Below are 25,200 nucleotides of genomic sequence, written 5' to 3' on the forward strand. Positions count from 1 at the left end.
GATTTTGTGTAATTGCTGATTCTGTTACTAGTCTGAAGAGGCATGAGCTGTCTGCTTCCAAGCCACTTCAGTGTACCAGCTCTCTGAACCTCCCCTTTACTCCCACTTTGTATCTGAACAGAATCCAGTCATACCAGGGAACATGGGCTTATCACATGTTGCAGAAACAACATATGAAATCATAAAGTCATACAATTATTCCAACAATACTGTATGTTGAGGGACAGGAAATAGCCTCTTATTTCCACTCAATCTCCTGCCCATAATGTCAATGTTAAGTAACTCTGAGCAACTCTCTCATCAAGGGAAATTCTTCAGGAACTAACAGGTTTAAACCAGTCATTTGTGCCTGATTTTATCCTGCCTTTTTCGATAACCAATGAGTTGCATATCAACGAATTTGCTTTTGGTAGGTCTATCAAAGCTAGAATTCTTTGATTTATTTTTAAAGATCCATACTGAAATAAAAAGATCACTCTTCTGTCTTTTCTTCAGTTTTACTATGACAAATACTTACCAGATAGAGACTGAAAATACTGCATTGTAAATGCAACCAGAATTGATAAAAGAAAGGTTCCCATGAAGTATATCTGTGAGGATAAGTTTAAAAACATGTTAGATCAATGCAAAGTCCAGATACTGCTCCAGATAAACTAGTGCTTGTACCAAAGGAGCAATACATACCAGAGTAGATTGTAAAATATTGTTCCAGAAAACTCTTAGATGAAAATAAAGCAACGCTAATGAGCATGGACTAATTGATTCTTGGTTGCTGTAATTCCAGCACCTATAACAAAAAGATTAAAACAAATAATTAGTCCTACTCTGCAATTTTGTAACATCGATCATCTGGGAATCTCAAATGGGTCTGCAACAACCCTCAATATCCCAGAGAAATAGGTAGATATTATTATCATCATCCCACAGATGGTGAAGTAAAAATTCATAAAAATAACAGATTAACCTCATTCCGCAAAGAATATCTTATCCTAGGAGGACACTTTTATTTTTTGATTAGTCAGTAACCGGGCTAAGCATCCAAGCTATCCTTGCCAAGCAGCTATGTACAAGGTTGTATCCAAGTTACTTTGTTCTAACTATTGTCAGCCAATAGTAGTAGGATTCACATTAAGTTTAGAGCTACAAAATTTAGCTGTTCATGCAGCAGATTGTGAAACACGCATCAAACAGTGGAAGGCTGAGTAATGTAGTGAGTACTAAGTGCTTTAGCTGAGTAGTTACTGGGCACATCTGTTGTGGGGTGAGTAGAGCTGCTTTCCAGGGTCCATTAATGAGAAGTTCAGTGACTAGAGGAGTTTAGACAGCTAAGATTTAGACAGGTTCTTATTTTAAGTCGCAACTGATTCTTTCCTACCAAGTTGAGGAGGTTGAGGGGTGTGGGTGTGGGTGCTGGTGGGAGGAAATATTTGCCCCTGCAAACAGAAGTGCAGGACAATGTGAAATCACTGCAGGGCTGTCTGCTCTGGAGTTAACCTCACAGCAAAGTGGACAGATTCAGCCCAAGCGAAAGCAGAATTCAGGCTAAAATTGACAATCCCGGTTGGACCAACTGGACCAGGAAGCCCTATTTATCTCACAGGTGGTTTTGTGCAGACTGGAGATAATTTAGGGCACAAGCATAAATTCAGGCTAACTAAAGTGATGAACAATTTCAACCGATTATTCATGAACTGACAAATAGGCTTTTAATGTTGATATCATCTTCACTTTTTAGGGTCACACAACACTGTCAAAATAAAAAGTAAAGCATTCATTCTTTGTTCAATCTATTAACCACTAGCTCCTCCTTCCTTAAACATCTGAAAGACAGTTTTGCAGAACCACCAAATAACTGTGCAAGCTTTCCATTCCCATGTACTTTTCCAACATACGTTGCTTTATCTAAGGAAATGAAATCTAAGTTCTGCACTGGAACCAGAGTTCTTTAAGTAAGTAAGTGGTTTGTGCATGGACTGTCGGTATTGGCAGTTCAGAAAGCAGATCTGTAACCATCTCCCAGATCTGATATTCTGTGCCAGGATGTCTTGAAGCACAGTGTGAGAGCAGGAATACACTGAAGTATCTTGAAAAATCAGAATGTCTTCGCAGAGTAAATAGGAAGGACTGCTATTATTCCAGTCACATACTTTTAACAATTCCTTATTAAATTATGCTTTGTTTATCATTAAAAGATTATTTTGGACAACATACAAATTGTCAGTGCCTATATCAGGAACTTAAGTACAGAATTGGAAAAGATCTCCTGGATCATTAAATCCATTCCCTGCCATTTCAGGTAACCATGTATAATCAAGTCTCTTATAATTTGCTGTAACTGAAATGTATTTAGGCAGTTTAAGATTAACATGCATTACAAGCACGTTGATCTTACCTCTGTGTAATACCCTTAAATCTTACAAGGGAACAAAGTTAATGATTCTAGGAGTTGTTGCTCTCAGAAGTAAATGTTACTCACATGGAAAAACAGAAGATATTGAGAACTTTGATTATGAAGCAGAAAAAGACTCACCTGTAATAAAGTTCCTGAAGAAGTGAAGTATTGCTAGAATGCACAGTTTGATCGATTTCCAAGTGATCCAGTATGTAGGAAGGTATGGAGTTACCCTCTTCTATGAGAAGGGCCAAATTAAAGAATCCCTAACAAAAACCAAAGTATACACACTTTGAATCATTAAGTAAAAGTTTTCACATGTATATTTAAAGTCTAATGCAAGCATCATATAGCTAAATAATTATAACCATCTTCTAAAAATTTATTACAATGTGAGCCATGTGATCATCACTGAATAACTAGACAGCCTCCTTTCCCAACCATATACTCAGGTGAATACTGAAACTGCAAAAGAACTAGCATTCATTTGTTGTGACACTGATCATCATTTTCTTAGAAACTAGCTGAAAGAGGTTCTTAGCTTTCTCATTTTTAGTTGCATTTTAAACAGAGCCACAATAGCAAACTGTCAGGTTTTAGCTACTGGAGAAATACAGACTGAAAGAAGAAATGGATTCATATGCTGTTCTATTACCATTTAATTTCCTTACACCTAGCTCGATATACACCACCAGCAATTGCAACAGTGCTTCTGAGACCAGAAATTAGCTCCAAGCAATTTAAATCCTAATCTTGCAATTTTTCCTATTTGAACAAGTTTTAGGCATCAGACTTTGAGGCATAAAGATGAGTATGTAGGAAAGCTACTACAGGATTTACCTTTGGTTTGGCTTTCACTCTTTAAAATAACTGTTCATGTGGCTCTTCCTTTGCTAGCTGATCAGTAATGTTCTGTCCTAACATCCTCAGAACAGAAATCAGCTCTGCTATTTGAATTTGACTAAGCTCCCTCCCACATGAGATATTGTCTGGGTAATAGGGATAAGGAGAGCAGAATAAAGCATCAGGGATACTCCAGGAGACTGCAGGCAGAACACTTTAGGTCTTCAGTAACATGGCTTGGTATAGCTTTTCATTATAAAATATTTTAAGATGAAGATTTTGCTGGTGAAGTGAATGTACTGAAAAAAAAATACACTATAGGATTCACTCTATAAATGAAGGGAAATGGACCAGTCTTCTTTATTTCCTAAAACAACAGTGAACAGTACTGGAATAAAGCTCGGGCAGTCTATTAACTTGCATTAGTGAAAATGCAAAGATCACAACAGAATCAACTGTGTGAAACCAGAGTAGCACTAAAATTAGCCCATTCAGCTTTAGCTCTGAAGACAGTCTAATTCTAGGCTGTCTGTCTATTCTAGGTCTATTTTCTATTATCATGAAACAGCAAATACTGACTCATAAGGTATTTTGAAATAATTGTAACTTTTTCTAGGTTCAGTACACATGTAGCCAAGTAGAATAACTAGTTTCAGGTTATCCTAAAAACTGGTGTTTTACTAACATGTTATGAATGCAGACCCACCTGTGAGTCTCCCTCTAACGCAGCTTGTGCATACATCCGCACTGAGAGCTCAAGGTCTTTAGACTGGTTCTGGTAACCATAGTAGTAGAAATCTCCCATTTTCAAATAAGCTGTGGAAGAAAACAGCAACAGATCATTTAAAAAGTATTTGTAGAGACAGAATTAAACTATGTGTGATGAAGAATAATAATTCTATTTAAAGCAGTGTATTAAAAATAGAGATACTCCTTTTCTGTGACTGCATCTCTGACTACTTTACATCAGATTGCCTAATGAAAATGTTTCTCCTGGCTGAAATTTTTCCTGTTGCTCTTTTATAGAGGAATTTAGTGAGTAACACTGCTACTTTTACAAAAATTGAGATTTAGAGATTTTATATTGTATTTCTTCACTTACTGAGTGTGTCTTTGGGGAAACTGTAGTCCTACTATTTAGGTTAGCCTTACTAACTTATCACACTTAAAAATATGCTATTTAGGCGCTTGTTCTGCACTTGTCACTATCCCCAAAATACAGAATGCTTTGCTGAAGTTTATTTCATTAGTTTCAAAACCACACAATTCCAGGACAACTGTAGGAGAAGACTTCTCTTGATCTAAAAGGAAGTGATGATCGGCAAATCTTTTATAAACATCTTTCTCTGATACTGCACAGTAAAAAAAATGCTCCACCAGAGCAGGCACCGACTCAGACAGGAGCAGGCCTGTCAGTGCATTAAGCTATGCTAAAGAACTCATAAAATTCCATGAGCGCCTATGCTAGGCTTTCCCAGAATGGTCTGAAATACCTCAAAGCCTTGCCTTGTCTGTTGACAACATCAGCTACCTAAAAATCCTGTTTGTTTCTAGAGTGGACTACAGCAGAGCTGTTCTAGGGAGCATGTGTGGCGTCTTGCCCGCCTGCTGTCAGTCACTGGCTGAACAGCAAAGGCTGCAGACAGGCTACGTGGTGTGGTGGGCACCAAAGCTGAGTGCATGGCACCCGCGTGTGTGGTGAAGAAGGAAGAGGGTTCCCCTCAGGCCTATCAACTGAGTCATTCCAGCCCTGGCCCTGGGAGCGTGCCACCAATACAGAGCGGCCTTGAAGTCACCCTGTGCTGTGCTGATGGTGGAGCCTGGGAGCCTCCACTGCCGCGGTTCGGCTCCTTCAGACCCCAAACCCGCACAGGGGACTTGATCCTCTTCCACTATTGCAGACAGGAGCCTGAGAAAAAACTCCTCATATGTGACTTATGTGACAAAAAGACAAAGAAATAAAATCCTTCTGTTGCTGAGGCCAAGGAGTCTTCTGTCATTTACCTCAATGGAACCAGAGTCTTACTCCTGCAGCTCTGAACTTCAAAAGCTTCTCTAATGTCAGATTGCACCATTGGATCGGCAGGATTCCAGCCAAACTGCACCTTGCTAAGCTGGTTACAAACTCTTCACAAAAGCTATCAGGGTTGTGAGTTCCTGTGGCTTCAGGCTCTTTCAGTGTGCTATTTAGTTTCAATGCTGCTGTGTATTTCAATGAATAGCTTGAATTATTTTTACACAGCACTTGTTCACGTGCTTACTACAAAGCATTTAAACTTTCTTGTGAGACAATTAGATCAATGTTTTCAAATACTGAGTAGCTCTTTCAAAAGCACCAAAATTAATTAGTCACGGAAGGTCACAGATGTATTAAAATTTAAGGCCAGAGAAAAAATAACTAATATTTGAACAAACCTTCTATTCCAGAAAGGCATACATTTTGTTTCAGAGAGACAGAGAATCCTTAAACTCCCCCAGGTAATCTGTGCCAATGTTAGTAAACTCTGTACCCTAGCAGAAAAACTCAATAAATTAGATAAGGAATTCTTTAGCTTTCATTAGTTTCTCATGAATCAATTATGATATAGAAGTATATTGGCTTTTAGATTTTCTCTTTGGTAAACTAAACAACATAAACTCCTAAAGTATTCCACCTTCTTTTTTTTTTCTTTCTTTTTCTTTTTTTTTCTTTTTTTAACCCTTGAGTCAACTTCTCAGGCTTCTAAATGTCTTGCCCTCTCCCAGAGCTCCACTTTTATTAAAAAAGGTTTTATCCATTTTATCCTATAAAAGGGAAGTTCTCAGAAAACCTGCTCTGAAATACATTCCTTAAATACACTTTCTGTGATATTTTTGTCAGAACACTCTAAATAGGAAGTCCAGGAAAAGCAGAGATTTCTCTTTTAAAGATGACACTTATAAAAAAAAAAACGTGCGGCATTTTTCTAGAAGATCAATCCTGTCTCTTGTTATTGCAGAAAGAAGAAAGAGCTGAAAGAAAGAGATAGATTAGCTTTTAGCACATGGTGCAACTTGAGTATGGAGAAGACAGAAAATATGAAACTCCACGTTGGCCTTTATTCTTCCTTCAACTTTCTCATCCATATAAAAGTACTATTTTTCAAATAAAAGTACTATTTTCCATATAAAATGTAGTATTGAAAAATTAAAACTGCACTCCTTTGGAGAGCTGAAGTCAGAAAGAGCTCTTTATACATACCAAATGAAGGCGCATTGATTTGAGAAACAGAGAAATTATAGTATCTCCAAACACAATCAGTTGCTAGGTATCTCGTTGCTAGGTCCTGGAGAGAAAATAAATTCATTCATTTACATCACAGGTAAGATATTACGATCACATTATAATTAATGAGTATTCCTTTCAGGAAAATGTATTGTGTATACATTCACTTACTGGTCTTTCTTCACAGATGTGTGCTAAATTTGACTGTGACACTTCAATCCCAGTTTCAGCTGCTAAAACATAATGCAGCAGAGCTTCATGCCTAGTATTAGATTAAAAAAAAAAACAGTGAAAAAACTAGCAAAAATCACAAGTGTTTTAGTTATAGCTAAAAAGTACTAATAAATGGATACAATCACTTCGCAAAATTTAGGTACAAGGTTTAAAAGCAAGAGGCTGGGAAAACCATGCAACAGCTACATCTACTGGCAACACTTAGTGTAACAAACTGTGCGGGAGCTCAAGAATCTTCAGTTTTCTCTCTTGTACTAAGGCCAGAGCAGCTCCAGTGAGCATTTGCTCTTTCAGAGTGCAAGACAGATGATAAAACTGAATTGATATTAAGCCCAATTATCTATTCAAATGTTTCACATAAAACTTACTTAAAAAATCCTCCACTTAAACTCTCTAATTCACACAGCTGTGTTAGTATCAATCAAACAAGAATCTGAGTACTTCTTTGGTATGTTTTAGCCTTTTAGTTCTACTATTTGTCCTGTATGTTTAGATTATAAGCTCTGTGGAAAAACAAATGTGCAAGTGAACAAGCCCTGGAACAGTCTCAGTCACTCTATGGACTCTAGGCACTACTGTAAGTAATAAAAGCTAATTTACGCTAATAAAACAAGTAATAAAAGCTATTTTTTCATTTGCAGCGTAGTATTTCAGTACTGCAGTACAGTGGTACAGCACTGCCTCTGATTCCAGAGGATAGTTTCTCTCTCATGTTCTCTGTCACTGATCTACTCAATATTATGAAGATTAAGTTTAATTTATTCAAAAGTTAAAAGGTAGACTTTTAAAATATCATATGTTTCATTTTAAAAGTCTGAGATATAAAAAAGGTCAGTCTGTGCGTAGTTTTTCCTGTCAAAGCTTCTAAGGGTCATGCTTTCAAGGACTGTCTCCACAACATAAAGCTAAAACCATGGCAGCTTTTTGGTGTGTTGGCATGTTTAACAGGAAACAAATACAGTTACACATACATTTGACATCAGGAGCAGAGGTTTAAGCCAAGAAACTTGAAATAAAGTTGGTGCAAACAGTTGCCCCTTACAGAATAAGCAGCCTTAGTCTCCTGTTTCCCAGATGCCTCTGCAAGATTCCAAATTCTTCCTTGTATTTGTCTTGTAAAAATGTCTGGAATAATGGAGACTTGGCACCACTAGACTAATTCATGATACCTGCTGGGACGTTAGTTCCAAGCTAAAAAGAAATTTCTCCTAGAAATAGGTTGTTCCAAAATGATCCACTGAGCAATTCTTGTAGTGAGTTCTTCCAAGTCTGAAGTATCAACTGACTGCAAGCAGGGTCAGGCCGTGTGATACATGAACCACTGTGTTAATCAGATATGACAGTTTCTATGGTCTGATGCCTGCCCATACAGAATCTGATGTTTATGCCTACAGGCAAAAATGGAGCATCAACTTGGAGGCTATTTTAAATCCTTTTGGCTATTGGATATTGTGGCCTACTATGCTTTAGGGAACAGAAAATATTAACTATTTACAAAAAAAAGAACAGATCTAACCTAACAGCTTGAGTTTTCATGACGTGGCAGAAGTTCTGCTGTCAATGTCAGTTTGGATTATTGGTCAGTACACTGAATTCACTTGTAAAACGTCTTGCCTACTACTTGAGACTGGGAATGACTAAGGTCAGCAATACTGTGCATGGTAAGATGTGTCTTATCTCAGCATTGTGTGTCAGGATTCTTTGCAGTGTACTTTTAGCTACCCAGAAGCTTATATCCCCTGGAACTGGTTAAAAAAAATAGTGAAGAATTAAAAAAAAATGAAATGAGACATTAGTTTAATTGTTTTGGCTTTTACTCAGACTATTTCTTATCAAGTCCACAACAGCCTCAGGGCAAAAGCATCATTTGTTTGCATTGGGCTGATGCAGCATGAAGTTCTCAACAACGTACTTTCAGGAACTCTCCCAAATTTCAGCATGGTGTGGGTCTTGACAGCTATACCTGGTCAACGTTGTACTCTATAAACTCTTTTCCACTTGTTTGTTAGACTCATTGAAGTATGCCTTTGATCAGTTCCTATGTTCCTTTATGTCAGTATTTGCCACTGATTTTAAGGTGCTACAAGTTGTATTTTTTGAGGTGATGGCCTGATGTTATTTTATCTTGCTAGAAAAAATAGAAAATGAAATTGAAGAGAACAGAACAAACATACCATGAAAGTTCCAGATAAGCGTTGAGAGCTTTTCTGATGACATGACCTAAGTAGCCATTCTTCTCTGCAACGTGTTTTGCCCAGCTGTTGAAAAGAACAAACAATAATAAATGAATAGCTAACCCCCTGTAATTTTATCCCCATTCACGTTGACTCTATGGACAGGAAAGGATGTGAGATCATTTAGCCCTGACTTCTCCCATAAGACAACTATGCAATTTCACAGTAATTGTTGCATCAACATTTTAACTGTTGACTGAATGAGAACATATCTGTTCATACATCTCCACAAGCGTATCAGAGATACGCTTTTTCTAGGCAAAATTACTTTCTTTTTCTTTGAAGAAAACAAAGTGCTGTAGCTACTCATCATCATTTTTGTTAATGGAAAATATCAATTCTACCACAGCAGAAGCTTGATATCTTTTGCTGAGCAAATATGCCTTGATTTGTCAGTCAGTACCTGATTTTTTTTTTTTTTTTTCATGGAACAACTCAGAGACTGTGTGCCTGCAAATATGGAGGTTCAGTAAAAGTACTCAGCATCTCTGAAAATGTGCTGGATATTTAGATAATACACGTATTCATGTGGATCAAACTTACTGCAGGGGAATCTCTTCTCAGGGAGGAAAGTACCATGCAGTAAAAGATATTTACATCATAGACTTAAAAATCACCAATAATCAAAGCAACCAGGAAAACATTGTCCTTTAACAAACGGCTTCACTGCTTACATTACGGCTTTTTCTGGATCTCTTGGGAAGTCTTCCATATTTCCTGTGATGTAGTACAGAGAGCATCGTAAAGTCCCTTCTATATGTCCCCCTTGGGCAGCTTTATAGAAATATTGAGCAGCTACTGTCTGTGAAGAAACAACGCACAGTTGACAATGTTGCATTATTTATGCTTATTAAGCTTTCTTTTTAAGGACTCATTTCATTAAATAAAAAAAGGCACGTGGCTAAAGAGATCAGGTCAGTTTAACTACTTTTTGTATAGTTAGATGAAATGATTTCCTCTGTTCTAACTTTCTAGTAGTTCAGGCTGGAAAAAAAAATAAAAACTGTAATTCTGCTAATATATTGAATTTCAGACCTGAGTAACTGACACCTGGCAGCATACGAGTTTCTGTGTGCTGACAAAAGTAGGTCAGTGATTCACTAGTAGAGAAGTTAATAATGGACTCTGGAGTAGAGAGACAGAACAGGACTTTTCCCCTGGAGATGTCTAAGGGAACACTGGGATGCTGAGGAGCAATGGCACTTCTCAGTGTGTCTTGCAGTGCACAACCACAGCTCCAAAGCCTGTGAAACTCACTGACAAATGTAACACAGGCTGAGTAGGCAGGACCGGGGCTGCACAAGTGGGAGAGTGGTGTGACTCTCCACGTCTAATCCTCAGAAAAAGTAACATGCAGTGCAAAACAAAGTAGCATATACCCTGAGATTCGTTATTTCAGGAACTTTTTAACCATCAGCATCTGTTTTATATGGGTGAGCACGGGCTTCAGAATATTGACAACAGCCAAAACAAAGTGTTTCTTTTCCTGTGGGTTTGGTGAATAAAGAAATCTGGGTACTCTTATGAGCAGTTCATTTTGAACTGTGTATTTTGGTTCCTAGGAAAGGAAAACGTGTTTTGTCAAATGCATGTTGCTGAGCACTTGCTGCTGTTGGCTGTAAAAATGCTCGCTGCCTGGAGTACATCCAACCTCAGAACTCACAGGCCACACTGAAAACATCTTTTAGCTCCAAGTACAAGGCCTGCTTGCATTTATTATAGCCTGCATTGCTGTACTGTTGTGTTGTCTTTGCTGTTTGGTCATAAATTACCAACATAAGGCATTTTTGACAAAGTTACTTACAGGAAGTATAACCAAAGTAAATCTTTCCCGTTAGGGAAAATAACTTTTCTCATTGACACATTCAAAATTAAATAAATAAATAGGCCATGTCACAGAAGGGCAAAATAAAATACTGCAATCTACCAGGATTATATTAGAGAATTACATTTTGCAGCTTGAAGAGCTTTTAATATGGTGTTGAGGTTCACAGAAGCTATGTGATGTAGCATAACTGTTTAGAAGACCTAACTGTTTAGGGACAAGCTTCTGCTGCTTTTATTTTTTGTAGGAAGCATCCTTTCCCCATAAAATACCAGAGAATTCACTGGGACTTCTGCTGACCTGAGCAGCTACTCTGCCTGAGTCATGGTGGCAAAAATTAAAGTCTTTAAGAAGGTTTAAAATCCAAGACCTTTCCATTTCTATCTCAAAATCAATTTGGTAGCTATTTTTAATGGGATTTGTTGTATACTCTGCAATGGTCCCCTTTGAAGGCATGAGAATGTGAGAGAAACTGAATGAATCAGATGATGCAAGAGCACACAGTACCCTGGTTGGAGTTAATGGAAGGTGAGTTGGTCCCAGTAGCTAAATCTGTACCTGTTCTGTTTCTAAATTAAAGGAACACAAAGACATGCATGACAGAGATATCTGAGTAACATTTCTATAAACAATCTGAATTTCCCTGTAATACTGTTCTCTGTGATAAAAAGTATCAAAATCTGACTCAGAGTGAACACAGCAGTCTCAAGAAGTCAAAATTTTGCCATAAAAAAGTACCATTAAATATTCACTCACCTGATTTCTACCAGGCACTCCAGGGAAAATCCCATCTAAATAAAGGACTCCGAGGTTATATGATGCATCTGGATTTCCCAGTCCTTCAGCAATTAGCCAATGCTTGGCTGCATTTCTGTAGTCTCTTTTAAAATTGTGGTAATACCATCCCAATCCGTTCACCGCTTGGGGCAAGCCCTTGAGGAAAGAAAAGAGGAGGCTGGGGTCACACTTGGTGCTGCTATGGATCACCCTGTGGTTCAGACTGCGAGCATTTGGTGAGCTTGCCTGTCCAGCCACAGTTCCACTCATCCAGGACTAAGAGATACAAAAGTTTGCTGGCTTTTTTTCTGCTTTTCTTCCTTAAGGCCTCATGCCGAGAGCAAACTCTCTCCAGGCAAGGGACAACAAAGACATTCCCTCAGAGTCTGTCCGGCTGTTCAGAAAGGAATGGTTTCACCCTGAAATGCAACTCTAGCATCATCTTATTCTATACAGTCTCGGCCCTGTCTGTATTCAGATTTGCATCTTGTTATTAGCAAAGCCCTACGGACATTGTCAGTAATTTAACTAGTTCTGGGTTTCGAGCTAGAAATGCGTCCAAGGTCCAGGTATGGTTATGTTTTTATACAAAGCAAGCTCACTAAGAACATGTCTTGGCTTATCTGTCTGTACTAGATCATTAAATGGAGTGAGGCTCCTTTCCTCTGTTGTGCCCCTCAGTGTTATCCCCAACTCTGGAGAAAGTAAAAGATTTTGGGATGTCCGTGTCTTCTCCTTGAAGTATAGATGATGAGGGGAGAGAGAGTAAAGTCTTCTGCTGGTCCCCAGCATCCACCTGGTAGAGTTCAGCTTCTAAAAAGACAATAATTCTAAGTAGAGTCAACTACCAATAGTTCCAGTGAAGATAGGGGGCGAACCAACTGTTTACACACAATTATGATAGTCTGATTTTTATATGTATCAGGGTTCGTTATTATTAGCACCTGCTATAGATGATTATGATCAAATATTTATCATATTTTACCTTGGCTGCTGCTTTCTTCATCAATTCTAAAGCACGTTTTGTGTTCTTTTTCACACCTTGACCCTAAAAAATGGATAGGTGAAACAATCACTGTTTACAAATACTGAATACAAGCTAATGAAAATTCACTTATAAATTCCAAATGCATTTTTACATTGAGTCTATTATTTACTAGGGCTTATCCAGCTCTGAAGAGTTACAGTAAAAAAGTGGCTTTGTCCCAATCATTCCTTCATAGCTTTACACAAGCTCAGTGATCCAGTTTAGGAAAAACAATTTCACTAATTGACCGAAGTGATTTTTATGGGTAAATAACATCTTATTTCTTTAAGTTTCAGTAAATAAAGAAGAATGAGTAGCATCAACCGGTTCACAGAATATCCAGAATTTGGCAGTGGATAAGAGCTCTCAGCTTTCCTGAAAAAGGCTGTTGGGTTGCCTCTAGAGGACATACATAGATGTAATGCTGATGATATTCATAAAAAAAATGCAGAGAGATCAAACAGACTAGGAAGGCTCATGCCTTTGTCAGGGATGCTTAAAATTAACAGAAGAAAAACCTGAGCAAGCATTTTGTACAGAATAGCCCTCCACTGGCACAGAATGAGGTGAACATCTAAGATGACTAACATCTCTAATCTGTGGTATGCTAGATTGCTTTATGGCCCACACTGCTTAGCTGATACAGCTTGGACTCAGGGAGGGTTATGCCTGAAAGTTTAGCCTGTGTAATCTGCTGCTTCTAGTTCAGAAGGCCCAACTGCATGGGGAGACTGTTAATTCCTACTCAGACAAAATCTGTGCTTAGAGATCTGAGAAAGAACATTCTGAGAAACAATTTTAACTTCCACCTACATCTCTACACCTAGGCCTATGCCTACTAGCTGGTTAAATCTTCAGGGGTGCCAAGTCACTAGGAAAAATTAGCATCTATGATTTTGGTGGGATTTTGATCCTGAATCAGGCTAGGAATAAAGTGACTAAACTTAACTTACTCTTTTTTATATTGTTGTGCATATCCGGTAAAAAATAATATTAGATTCATAACTACTGAGTGATTTTCAGAGATAATCTAAAAGCACTGTGTATGCTCTCACAACGTTTCACTGCAGATAAATTATGAATGTTTCACATACGTGAACATTCATAATTTATCTGCAGTGACACTTTTTCACTCAAAGGAATGATTTTTGAAGTGAAAACATAAAACATGACTTACCTTAAATAACACAATTGCATAATCATATATTAACACTGGATCTTCTGTTTCTATTGCACCCTTTTCATACCATTCTATTGCTGCTTCAGGATTTTTTGCGACTCCCTGTTGGCCCCAAAACAGCATCTGAGCCAATCTTTGCTAAAAGAAAAGGTAAACATCAGTGCAATAAACGTTAGCATTGAACCTGGAACCAAAGGAGAAAACTTTCGCAGACTTAAATGGATTTTAGATATGTGAAGAAAGTTTATTTTTTAGACAGTTTGAAAATAGCTGGTTATCAGGAAAATTCAGAGAGGGTTTCCAAGGCTGAAATGTACTGATAATAGACCTACAGCAGGTTTGGCTTTAGCAGGTGTCAGTACCATGAAAGTCTGGCTTGATTTAAGTGCAGAAGTAAAAGGTAAAGGCACTGGTAAATGCATGCAAATGCCTCAGTATTGAGGCATGACATATGACACCAATCTGAGACGATCAGCAGCAACTGCACAGTGTCAAATATACACCAGAGATCAGAGAAGGAGGTTGCAATAATAAGTCTTGATCACCCTTTCCTTTTGCCTTGAATCATTGTTATGGTTGTTTGCATGGTCACTGAATAAGGTGAGACAGAAACAAGAGAAACAGCTCAAGCTCACAAGTAAGAAGTAATTCTGAGCGGGAAGAGAGCAACTCGGTCCTCCGTAGTAATGTTCGTATGGACTCTGCGGAAGTACGTACGCAATGTGCATATAAAACCAAGAAAGGGGAAATGTATTACTTTGTACCTGTGCAGCAGCATTTCCTCTTGTTGCTTCATGTTTTAACCACATAAAGACATCACCATTTTCTTTCGTTTGAGCTTTTAGCAGTTCATCATCCATCAGCCTCACAGTTTCAACAAATGCCTGAGAAGTAGGTGAAGAGAAGGAAACCATTACACAACAAATTAATACACTTATCACCAAACGAAAATGTTGCCTTATCCTTAAAGGCTTGTGCTCAATTCTGGGTTTTAAAATACTTACTGTTCCTTTGCTGGCCAGTGCATTTGGGAACATCCTTACACTCAGTGTAAAACCATTTGCTGTTTTTTTCAGACAGATCATTTACACTGCCCCTTTCAATCTTTCACGAGTTTGTGTAGCAGACCGGCATACAGCCAAGCCCTTCCTAAACAAAACCCACTTTTCGGTCAGCCTGCTTTCTCAATGCAATCGCTCAGAGACTCCCAGGATAACCTGAACTGCTCCTGGGAATGAGAACTATGGCAGCGAAGAATCTTTGACTTATTCAGGACTCTTCCTCTAAAGCACCACAAGGAATTATTTTCTCCAGAAACATCGAGTTTGCTTTAGAAAAAGAAAATAAAGAAGACAGAAAACTCTGAGAACTGAACCCATGGAATATTTGGAGACTTGCAGTTTCCAAACTTCCTATTGGTAACAGAGACTGCAAAAGCACCACCATCCCTCAAGTAACAGAAAAGCTGTGAGAAATCTAACCAAGGCAAACTTTCTGTGATGCTATAGAGTGAAAAGTCATGGTGAAATGCCAGTTCATAACATGATTCGGCTATACCCCTATAACTAAGGTATGGCAGGCTCAGGATCAATGCTGGGGGCAGCAGTACAAAAATGTAAATCTACTCCACACCAGAAAGACATGCCAAGATACCAGCAACAGAACAAAACTTCTTGGGTTTACATGCACTTAATAATGGTAAAGAAGTGCTTCTGTTTCCTAAACTTGCAGCAAAAACAATGGTAAAAGCCAGAAGGAGGCTTTTTAGTTTGTATCTTTTAAAAAAATCAAAAACAGGCAACTAATAAGCCAGTGGAAAGCTTAATGAAGCCCTGCCGTAAGACACAGCATTTAGGTGGCTCTCTGCTGGTTTTCAATTAAAATCTGTTTTTTCTACTACAATAATCAACAACAATTCTTTCTGATAGACCTGGACTCTAGTAGTGGTCTAACCTGTTAAGTACTTTTAGTGATAAAGTCATGTTGTCTTGTTTTCAGCAGCTAGTTCTGAAATGATTTTGCTGTTAACTTTATCTCCTTAGATAGATATTAAACAGTTAAATCTTTTATATTTGACTACAGAAAAGATATATGTAGGGAGAGGACAATTCACCTTTCACTCAAACTTCTTGAAGTTTGGCTATTGAAATAGCAGACCAGACAACAACCATGTCCATTTAAATTAATGAATAAGAAACTGGGTGAGGAATTAGGGCCCAAGAATAAGACTTAGATTTTACTGAAAGATAGGCATGTGGATAATTCTGAGGATTTAAGCCTAGCTTTGATTTGGATTCCTCCTTCCTACAAAATGAATTAATGATACTTACACCTAGTTTGGGGGATTTTGTAAGGATTAGATAAGTTAATGTTTGTAAATCATCATGAAGAAGAAAATGTTTTGTCTACCTGATTAACATTAACATATGAAAAGTCATTTGCACAGAGAAATTCAAGTACACTTAAAACTCTTTTTACCTGTTCCCCTGTTATGGTGTGTTGATCCAAGGATGTCTTTATTGCAATATTACTGTAATAAGCATATGACAGCTCCAAGTCAAGTGGATAATTATTAATGCCTTGGTAATGTTTATAGCCAAGATTCATCACAGAAAGTCTCTCATTTCCCTGAGCGCCAACCAAACTATACAGCAGCCCCTGGCAAAAATCAACAGACATAAATAAGAGTGAACTCACTGCACATCTCACAAGTTTATCATTTTGGTGGAGATTTAAAGGCAGTATACAAAGAAGAGAGTGCTCCTAATAGCAGTCGATACACTAGCTATATCAGCTACACACTGAAACAGAATGCAGCATAGTCCTGATGTCTGTTACACATAGAGAAAGCTCTGAAAGAAAAACTAGACTCTTAACTACTTTTCAGGTACTGCCCTTACTCTGCCACCGAGCGTGCAGCAATTTTTTGTGCCACTATATCATAGCATTAAGTATATTCTTTGATAAAAGAATATCTGCTCGTACAGAAGCCCTTTTCCAGTGATATATAAACACACCTCCCCTTTATTTGACCTTGAAATGGAACACACACAGATGTTTCAGATATTTGTTGCTACCTAAATATTCTGGAGTTCACATGCTGTGTAGTTCCTCATCTGAACCACAGCCAACTTTCTCCTAAAATATATTTTTTTTCAAAAAATATAAAGGTGCTCCCTGGGTCTGCCCAATTTTAGACAACTACAAGCAATCTAGGTGGTTTCAGAAGTCACTAGATTTAGTAATTTAATTAAGCTTTTTAAAAGCAATGATTTAAGTACTAAGATTTTGGACTACAGTGGACTAGCAGCACTCACATGGCCAACTGTCAGGTCTCCACTCAGGAAACAGTAAATTTGGGCACTTCTGATTACGTGACCATATTCATATGTAATTAATGCCACATTTAGTGCAGTATACCACAGGACTTCTTTCCCTACTGCACTACGCAACTGTTTCACTTTAGGAGACTCTCTTAAAGTGAGACCTTTCCATACCTTTTCACCTGTGATTGACTGTGGGTGACTGAAGGGCTATTCCCTCATCCTATCTCCCCAGTGACTGGGAAAAGCTGTATGTTTCCTGCTGTTCACTTTACTACCTTCTCTAGGTCTTACTAAAGCATTCGTTTGCTTGTTCTGAATCAACAGGATAAAGACTCCCGCTTTGGAGGATCAAATGGCGATCAGATGAGGCAAGAAAAGCCACTTCCACTTCACTTTTTTTTCTTCTAATGAGCCTAAATTTATCCCATTTTATAAACTGCCATTAAAGGGTAATTAATTTCACAGACAACCAAATGTATTAAGTATACTACCTTTGTATGATCCACAGGCACACCTAGCCCCGTTTCAAAGATAACTGCAAGGAAATAGGAAGCCTTATGGTATCCACAGCAACTGGAGTCCACCAAGAGAGGGATAGAGGAGCCTGTACTGCTTAAGCCATCTGCACTGGATAGACCCTTTGCAACCTTCTCAAATATCCTCCAGCCAACTTCTAGAACTGCATCATTTTCATCTTCTAACACTAGAAATACAACATAGAATGCACAGTTATTACAAGAGTTTAAATTAGGAATTTATTTCCCCTTCTTAATTCAACTTTACTGAGTTGGAATTTGCTATTCCCTCTCAAGCCAAACATCATCTTCAATGCAGACTGCTGAAATTCCTAGAGATGCAAGGAATTATTGAACAGGAATGGTGAATCAAAATCAAAAATGCTATCTCAAAGTAACTAACCATCAAAAACGTAAGTATATCTGTATTTATGCGTTTTACTTAACAAGCCATCCTCATTTGCAATACAATATGTAAGCTACATGACATTCCTTTGCTGAATTAAGTGATATGGAAAAAAAAAATCTATAAAACATGAACTAAAGTCAAAGTATGCCACCCTGTATGACATGTATTGTAGAGTTATTTCGGAATAATAAGATAAAATTTGATTACCATCTGGCGAACTGAAATCCATCTCTCGCAACAGTTTGAACAAACTGTGGTATTTTTCCCTGAGTTCTGTTCCCCACATGAAGGCCTCGCATTTGGACTTTTCTCCGTATTTGTGAATCTGCTCTGAATAATAGTTTTCATAGTCACCTAGAGAAAATGAGGCATTTAAGACTTGAATAATGTCTTAGCTGGTCTTTAAAACAAACTTCTAGTAGAAAAAAAGATATTTTTAGGATAAATTAAAAATCATAGACAAAATAGGAATGTATTTAACACAAAGCAGTGTTAAAAACTGATACAGCTAGCACAGGTCACTCAGAAGTACAGAAGATACAGTCTATTTCATAATCTTGTCACAATGCAGACAATCAAATTCTAACTGGAAACATAAACTTGTGTTCAGCACACATTTAAGTTGTGTTACCCTTCTTTTATTAAATAAAGCAGTTGCCTTGGTATAAATCTGTCAACTACTTCCCATCAGGCAACTGCAGAAGAGATACTCTACAACGCACAGTTTTGGGAAAGGATTTAAAATACATGTGCCTTTTTTGTCATTTGGGAATTAAACAGAGGAGAGGAAGTTTAAGAGCTTTACATTTAAGCTTGAAAACATTTCTTTTTCCCTTTATGTGCCTGTCTTTTTACAGGAAAAAAATCAAGAACGTGATTTAAATTTGTAGCCCATGGCACAAAAGCTTTTGCAGGAACAAAAAAACAGGTTTAGCCAACAGTAATGAGGCTAAACATGTTCAAATTGCTTCCCCTCGCCCCCCCCCCTTTTTATGTGTATAACCAAATTTAAGTTTACTTTTGATAATCACTATCCAGTCATGGTAAAAGAAAAGAGGTTTCCGAAGATGACTGTTTAAAATACGTATCTCATAGATCAATACTTACAGACTTTTTGCACAGCTTGGCCTTGCCTTACGATGTGTCTGTACTCAGAAACTATTTCTTGAACGTCCATGCATCTTTCATAGTACAGCTCAATTTGTTCCGTTGTTTCTTTGTCGTAAAGAGGGTTAGAAATCTAGACAAAGGCAAATAACGGATAAATGACAACTGCTCTGTTGTTGCTGTTGCTGACAACCTTGCTGTCTCACAGGAAAGATACTGTTCACAACAAAGCTGTATTATGTTCATGTGCCAGATAACCTGATGCTGACCACAACAGACTATGGCCTTAACGAGTTAGCATAGTCCAATATACAGTGGATGAATTTCCAATCTCAATCAAGCCAATGGGACTTTTACCACTGGTTTCAACAAAACCAAAAATTAAACAAATGTGTTCAGTACTGCATCATCAAAAACTCTGAGAAACTGAGCACCACTGAAAGTAAGTCCTTATTTATATGTAGAGTTAGGAACACTGCTTTCACATTCACTTCTAGAAAGGTTGTCTTTTAGCATTTGAAGCAGTATCTAACTTTCCCAGATTTCAGCGGAAAATGCTCATACATTGGTTATATATTCCCAAGTTCTACTATGTTTGATAGCAAGTTTATTCACTTGGTAAGAGCTTCAATAAACAAGAAGGTCCCATGTCTGTCTGCATTGCACCCTCTTATGAGCCTAGTGAAATTTCTCTAGGTAAAGAAAACCATAACTGGCTGCTAATGCTTAAAACATTGTCAAATACTGCTTTTGTTTACCTGTTCTGTTTCCAGCACATTAAGACGATAGTATTTCACAGGTCCAAAGAATGCTTCAATACCATTTGCATATCCACTGCCTCCGAGAACAAAATATCCAGCAGTGTCATCATAATAGAAATCTTCCCTAAAACTTGAGAACGTATGCGAGAAATAAAATGGCTATTAGGAGGTACTATGAAAGAAAAAGAAATTTATATCTCATAACTTTGGTAACTGACAGCCTGAGGTTCATTGCCAGCATCTATTTGTTCTTCCCATCTGTTTACTCTCAAAATCTATTCTGCAATCCAGTATGGTAAGTTCTGCAGTAGATTTAAAAAATAACTTGATTACAAACATTAAAACATCAGAGTTTTTTCTTTTGCTGACATTGCAGGTGAAGTTTTATGTATCATTAAACAACCTCAAAGATTTCAACTTCACCTCTCCCCTGCACCTTAAAATGGCATGAAAATTTAAGTTCTCTGTCTCTTGTAGTTACTATCTAACGTTTTACAGTTTTTAGTCTGTAAACCACAAGGAAGAGAAAGAACAACACTGAAATCTGCCATGCAATTTATTATTATCTAGTTTCCATAAGAAAAGTTTTTTTAACTATTTATACAAGAGAGATTCAGTTTTAAGTTTGAGTGAAAGGGGATTATATAAGATCTGGCTTTTTTAAAAAAGGCATATGATTCAGTTGCTTAGAATCAGAGCAAAAAGAATGAAACCAAGACCTCTTGACAAGAGAGGTGTGAGTAAGAAGTCCAGTAAGAAGTAAGAAGTACGAATAAGAAGTGCAGCAAAAGGGGCAGGAGACCTGCATGGGTGAGCAAGGAGCTCTTAGCCAAATTCAAACAGAAGAAGAAAATACACAGAATGTGGAAGAGGGGACAGGCTACTTGGGAGAATTATAGGAATGCAGCCAGAGTATGTAGAGATGCAGCGAGGAAGGCTAAGGCCCAGTTGGAATTGAGTCTGGGATGTCAAGGACAACAGGAAGGGCTTCTTCAGATACATCAGCAGCAAAGGAGGACTAGGGAAAATGCGGGCCCGTTACTGAATGGGGCGGGGGCCCTGGTGAAAAGGGATACAAAGAAGGTATTCAATAATTCTGCCTTCTCTGCTTCAGTCTTCACTGCTAAGGGCAGCCCTCATCAATCCTGTAGCCTGGACATGAGGGAGAAAGTTTGGGGAAGGGAAGACTTTCCTTTGGTTGAGGAGGATAGGATTAGAGACCTTCTGGGCAGGCTAGACATCCACAAATCCATGGGCCCTGATGGGATGCACCGATGGGGACTGAGGGATCTGGCAGATGTTGTTGCCAGGCTGCTCTCCATCATCTTTGAAAGGTCCTGGAGAACTGGAGAGGTGCCTGAAGACTGGAAGAAAGCCAGTGTCACTCCAGTCTTCAAAAAGGGCAAGGAGGACGACCCAGGCAACTATAGGCCAGTCAGCCTCACCTCCATCCCTGGTAAGGTGATGGAACAGCTCATTCTGAATGTCATCTCTAAGCATGTGGAGGCAAAGAAGGTGATCAGGAGTAGCCAGCATGGATTCACCAAGGGGAAATCCTGCTTAACCAATATGACAGCCCTCTGTGGTGGAATGACTGGCTGGGTCGATGAGGGCAGAGCAGTGGACGTTGTGTACCTTGACTTCAGCAAGGCTTTTGACACTGTCTCCCGTAACATCCTCCTAGGTAAACTCAGAAAGCGTGGGTTAGACAAGTGGACAGTGAGGTGGATTGAGAACTGGGTGAAAGGCAGAGCTCAGAGGGTTGTCCTCAGTGGCACAGAGTCTAGTTGGAGGTCTGTGGCTACTGGCGTCCCCCAGGGCTCAGTACTGGGTCCCATCCTGTTAAACTTTTTCATCAATGACCTGGATGAGGGGATGGAGTGCCTCCTTAGCAAGTTTGCTGATGACACCAAGCTGGGAGGAGTAGCTGATATACCTGAGGGCTGTGCTGCCATTCAGAGAGACCTGGACAGGCTGGAGAGCTGGGCGGAGAGGAACCTCAGGAGGTTCAACCAGGGCAAGTGCAGCGTCCTGCACCTAGGGAAATATAACCCTAGGCACCACTACAAACTGGGGGTTGACCTCCTGGAAAGCAGCTCTGCAGAGAAGGACCTGGGAGTGCTGGTGGATGATAAGATGACCATGAGCCAGCAATGTGCCCTTGTGGCCAAGAAGGCCAATGGTCTCCTCAGGTGCATTAGGAAGAGTGTTGCCAGCAGGTGGAGGGAGGTGATCCTGCCCCTCTACTCAGCCCTGCTGAGGCCTCATCTTGAGCACTGTGTCCAGTTCTGGGCTCCCCAGTACAAGAGAGACATGGAGCTACTGAAGAGAGTCCAGTGTAGGGCTACAAAGATGATCAGAGGGCTGGAGCACCTGCCCTGTGAGGAACGGCTGCGAGAGCTGGGCCTCCTCAGCCTGGGGAAGAGAAGACTGAGGGGGGATCTTACCAGTGTGTACAAGTACCTGAAGGGAGGGTGTCAGGGGGACGGGAACAAACTCTTTTCAGTTGTCCCGTGTGACAGGACAAGAGGCAATGGGCAGAAACTGAACCACAGGAAGTTCTGCCTGACCGTGAGGGGGAATTTCTTCCCTGTGAGAGTGACGGAGCACTGGAACAGGTTGCCCAGAGAGGTTGTGGAGTCTCCTTCTCTGGAGATCTTCAAGGCCCGCCTCTGGATGCAACCCTGTCTAACATGCTCTAGGTAGCTCTGCTGAGCAGGGAGGTTGGACTAGATGATCTCCAGAGGTCCCTTCTAACCTTACTGATTCTATGTATGATGATCATGCCAGCGAAAATCAGAGGAGATTTCGCTCTCTACCTAAGGAAAACAGATAGTTTCAGTGGTAAAATTCTAGCTCCCTCACAGCAATAGCAAAACTTCCCTTGACTTCAGTGAGGCCAGGATTTCATCTAAAGACTGATCTCAAAGCTCCTGATCTCAGTTTTAGTGGGGCTTTGGGTCAGGCTCCAGTACTGGATTGCACAACATCAGATAACTCGTATTATCAACGGAAATATTCAGATCTTGTCCAATGTAAACACAGTACTATATACTGGTTTTGAGTGTGTAAGAGCAGAAAGAAAGCCCTGACATTTTGACAGTCACCTACAATCACAGTTAAAAACTTGTACCGCCCCCAATCCCATTCTCTGCATCTAAACACGTACACATATTACTTGGCACAGGGAAAAATACTGCTTACGTAAAAGACTGATGATGATGTATTTTCAAGTTCTTCCCAACACTGCTTACTTCTATCTAAAAGAATATAAAATATTAGTTTTAATAGACTAAATATTACAAGGTATGTTGTTTAAGCCACATAACTCCTAATTTTTAAAATCACAGGTGCAGCTTGTTGTATCTCCTCTGTGTTAAAAGGGACAATGTCACTATCTGATTTGTTAGAAGAACTTAATGGAAAGCATTGGCACTGGTCTGTGCTGGCCAATAATGAGAGAAGAAAAACAACATAACACAGATGTTGCCTGCTTCAGCTCTTTCATTCCTGCGTTCAGTTACAAGACATTAGTATTTTGCTGAAGCTTTCACTCTTCCAAAGTGTGAAAGATAATTTTGCTTATGCACTGGAGAGACGCTAAATTAAGAGAATATTGATCCCCTCAAAAAGCTGTAGCCTACAGGTGAAGAATGGCCTTAAGGTTAAAATAATACACTATGGTTTTAAAAAGTCTGGGTTGAACTTCTGTTTCTACGAGAGATATATTAGGTAGACTTCCAATGCCAGAATGGTTAAAGGGATTTGCACAGCAGGAAAAAGAAGCTAAGATGGGATTTTCAGACGTGTTGGTGTTTTCAAAAACTGTCTGAGAACTCACATAAGCACCCTGCAAAATTATCTGAAGTGCCTGGGAACCTTTACGGATTCATCTGCATCTTTAAATGCTCATAAAATCTGACTCTCCACTTCTTCTTCCACTTCCCTGGCCTTCCCTAATTCATGTGTTTTGCCTAAAATCACATTGGATTAAATGCATCTAATGGAGGACAGTGAAATTAGTGCCTAAATAAGGAGATGCTTGTGCACCTTTTGAGGATTTAAAAACTTGCTCCAGAAAGAAATGACAGTAAGATGGAACTGAACCACAGTGTCATCTGTTCCAGAGAATGGCTCTAAGTACTGGAATATTTTTTACTTTGGCTCTACTTCCTCTTCTTTCCACAACAGTGCTAATTAAACTTATTGTGGCCACCTTATTTCATCCAGAAGTGCAAATTATTTGACTATTGGTTTTACCTCATGCCTGAATAAATTCATTCTGCCCTGACTGAAGAATTATTTTTCTTTGATTTAATCTTACAAGCAATCATCAAATTCCCAACAAGAAGGCACTAATACACCTTATGTCAACATTGACAGCAACAATTACATTTGCACCTGAAGCTGAGTTTTAATCCACACGCTCTTCCTTTTCCATGAGCTTAAATTATAGCTACAGTTTAAACAAGCAGAGAAAGACAGTTTTGATTGCACAAAAGAAAACACTTATTTTACTTTTCCTTTTAACAAAATCCTTTAAAAGGATTAATTATATTAAAAATATATTATATTAAAATATATTAATTATATTTAAAATGACTGTACATTCCTACCTGATTTTCTTGCAAGACAAGCCTGCTCTATGGAACTTTGGCTCTGTTTAACCATTTACATGTTTAAATATAGGTGGGGTACAAAAGGAATGGCAGTAATTCAGACTACATTGCTCTCTATTTCAACTTTATCAGTCTTTTACCTCATACTTCAAATTTGTTTCAGTTGTTCTGCTGATTAATTACCAACTATTTTTACGATGCAAAATGAAATCAATTCAATCATTTTCACACAGAGAGAAATTGAGAGAGAGAAGACTGGAAAAAAAATTGATGATTTTCACACTCTAATGTCTTAATAGCAGGAGTCAGAAACAAGAACTTGGGCAGGGAGACAGACTTGTTTCCACAGCTGCTTTTGGAAAGTTTTTTGAAACTGCGATTTATTAAAATGTGAATTATGTGTTTGATTTACTACAGAGGGATGGTACAATAGTTTCTGTCTTTTAATAGCAAGCAATTCTATGCTGTTTTGTCAAATATGCAAAACTTAGGAAACTGCACATGCCATCTGCTCTTTTTCCTATGCTAAGTAAAAGCGACTGGAATATAGAGGTATGTTTATATAACAGTAGATTTTAAATTACCAAAAAAATGTTAGTTTTATTGGAAAATGCTGGTAGCATTTGAGCTTTCAAGCCCCAGTCCCCAGGGGCTACTCACTCCACATAACTTTAAGTACCTAAGTAAGGTATCTAGCTAGAAACACT

At 38.7% G+C, this 25,200-nt stretch overlaps 1 protein-coding gene across 6 annotated transcripts in view; it reads right to left on the reverse strand.

Moving 5' to 3' along the window:
* SEL1L3 (SEL1L family member 3) overlaps positions 1-25,200 on the reverse strand; it is a 39,145-nt gene that overhangs the window by 2,141 nt on the left and 11,804 nt on the right. For all 6 annotated transcript variants that reach the window (XM_062575414.1, XM_062575417.1, XM_062575416.1 and 3 more), the window contains 18 exons: positions 23,079-23,134; positions 19,872-20,004; positions 19,114-19,246; positions 18,214-18,360; positions 17,574-17,785; positions 16,235-16,414; positions 14,521-14,640; positions 13,754-13,894; positions 12,535-12,597; positions 11,529-11,705; positions 9,622-9,749; positions 8,888-8,971; positions 6,651-6,741; positions 6,456-6,540; positions 3,942-4,051; positions 2,531-2,658; positions 685-787; positions 518-590 (listed from right to left, as the gene is read on the reverse strand). In XM_062575414.1, coding sequence (XP_062431398.1) covers positions 518-590; positions 685-787; positions 2,531-2,658; positions 3,942-4,051; positions 6,456-6,540; positions 6,651-6,741; positions 8,888-8,971; positions 9,622-9,749; positions 11,529-11,705; positions 12,535-12,597; positions 13,754-13,894; positions 14,521-14,640; positions 16,235-16,414; positions 17,574-17,785; positions 18,214-18,360; positions 19,114-19,246; positions 19,872-20,004; positions 23,079-23,134 — 2,164 coding nt within the window. The remainder of the gene's footprint in view (positions 1-517; positions 591-684; positions 788-2,530; positions 2,659-3,941; positions 4,052-6,455; positions 6,541-6,650; positions 6,742-8,887; positions 8,972-9,621; positions 9,750-11,528; positions 11,706-12,534; positions 12,598-13,753; positions 13,895-14,520; positions 14,641-16,234; positions 16,415-17,573; positions 17,786-18,213; positions 18,361-19,113; positions 19,247-19,871; positions 20,005-23,078; positions 23,135-25,200) is intronic.

Source organism: Rhea pennata, chromosome 4, assembly GCF_028389875.1.
Source record: "Rhea pennata isolate bPtePen1 chromosome 4, bPtePen1.pri, whole genome shotgun sequence".
In the NCBI taxonomy this organism is placed as follows: domain Eukaryota; kingdom Metazoa; phylum Chordata; class Aves; order Rheiformes; family Rheidae; genus Rhea; species Rhea pennata.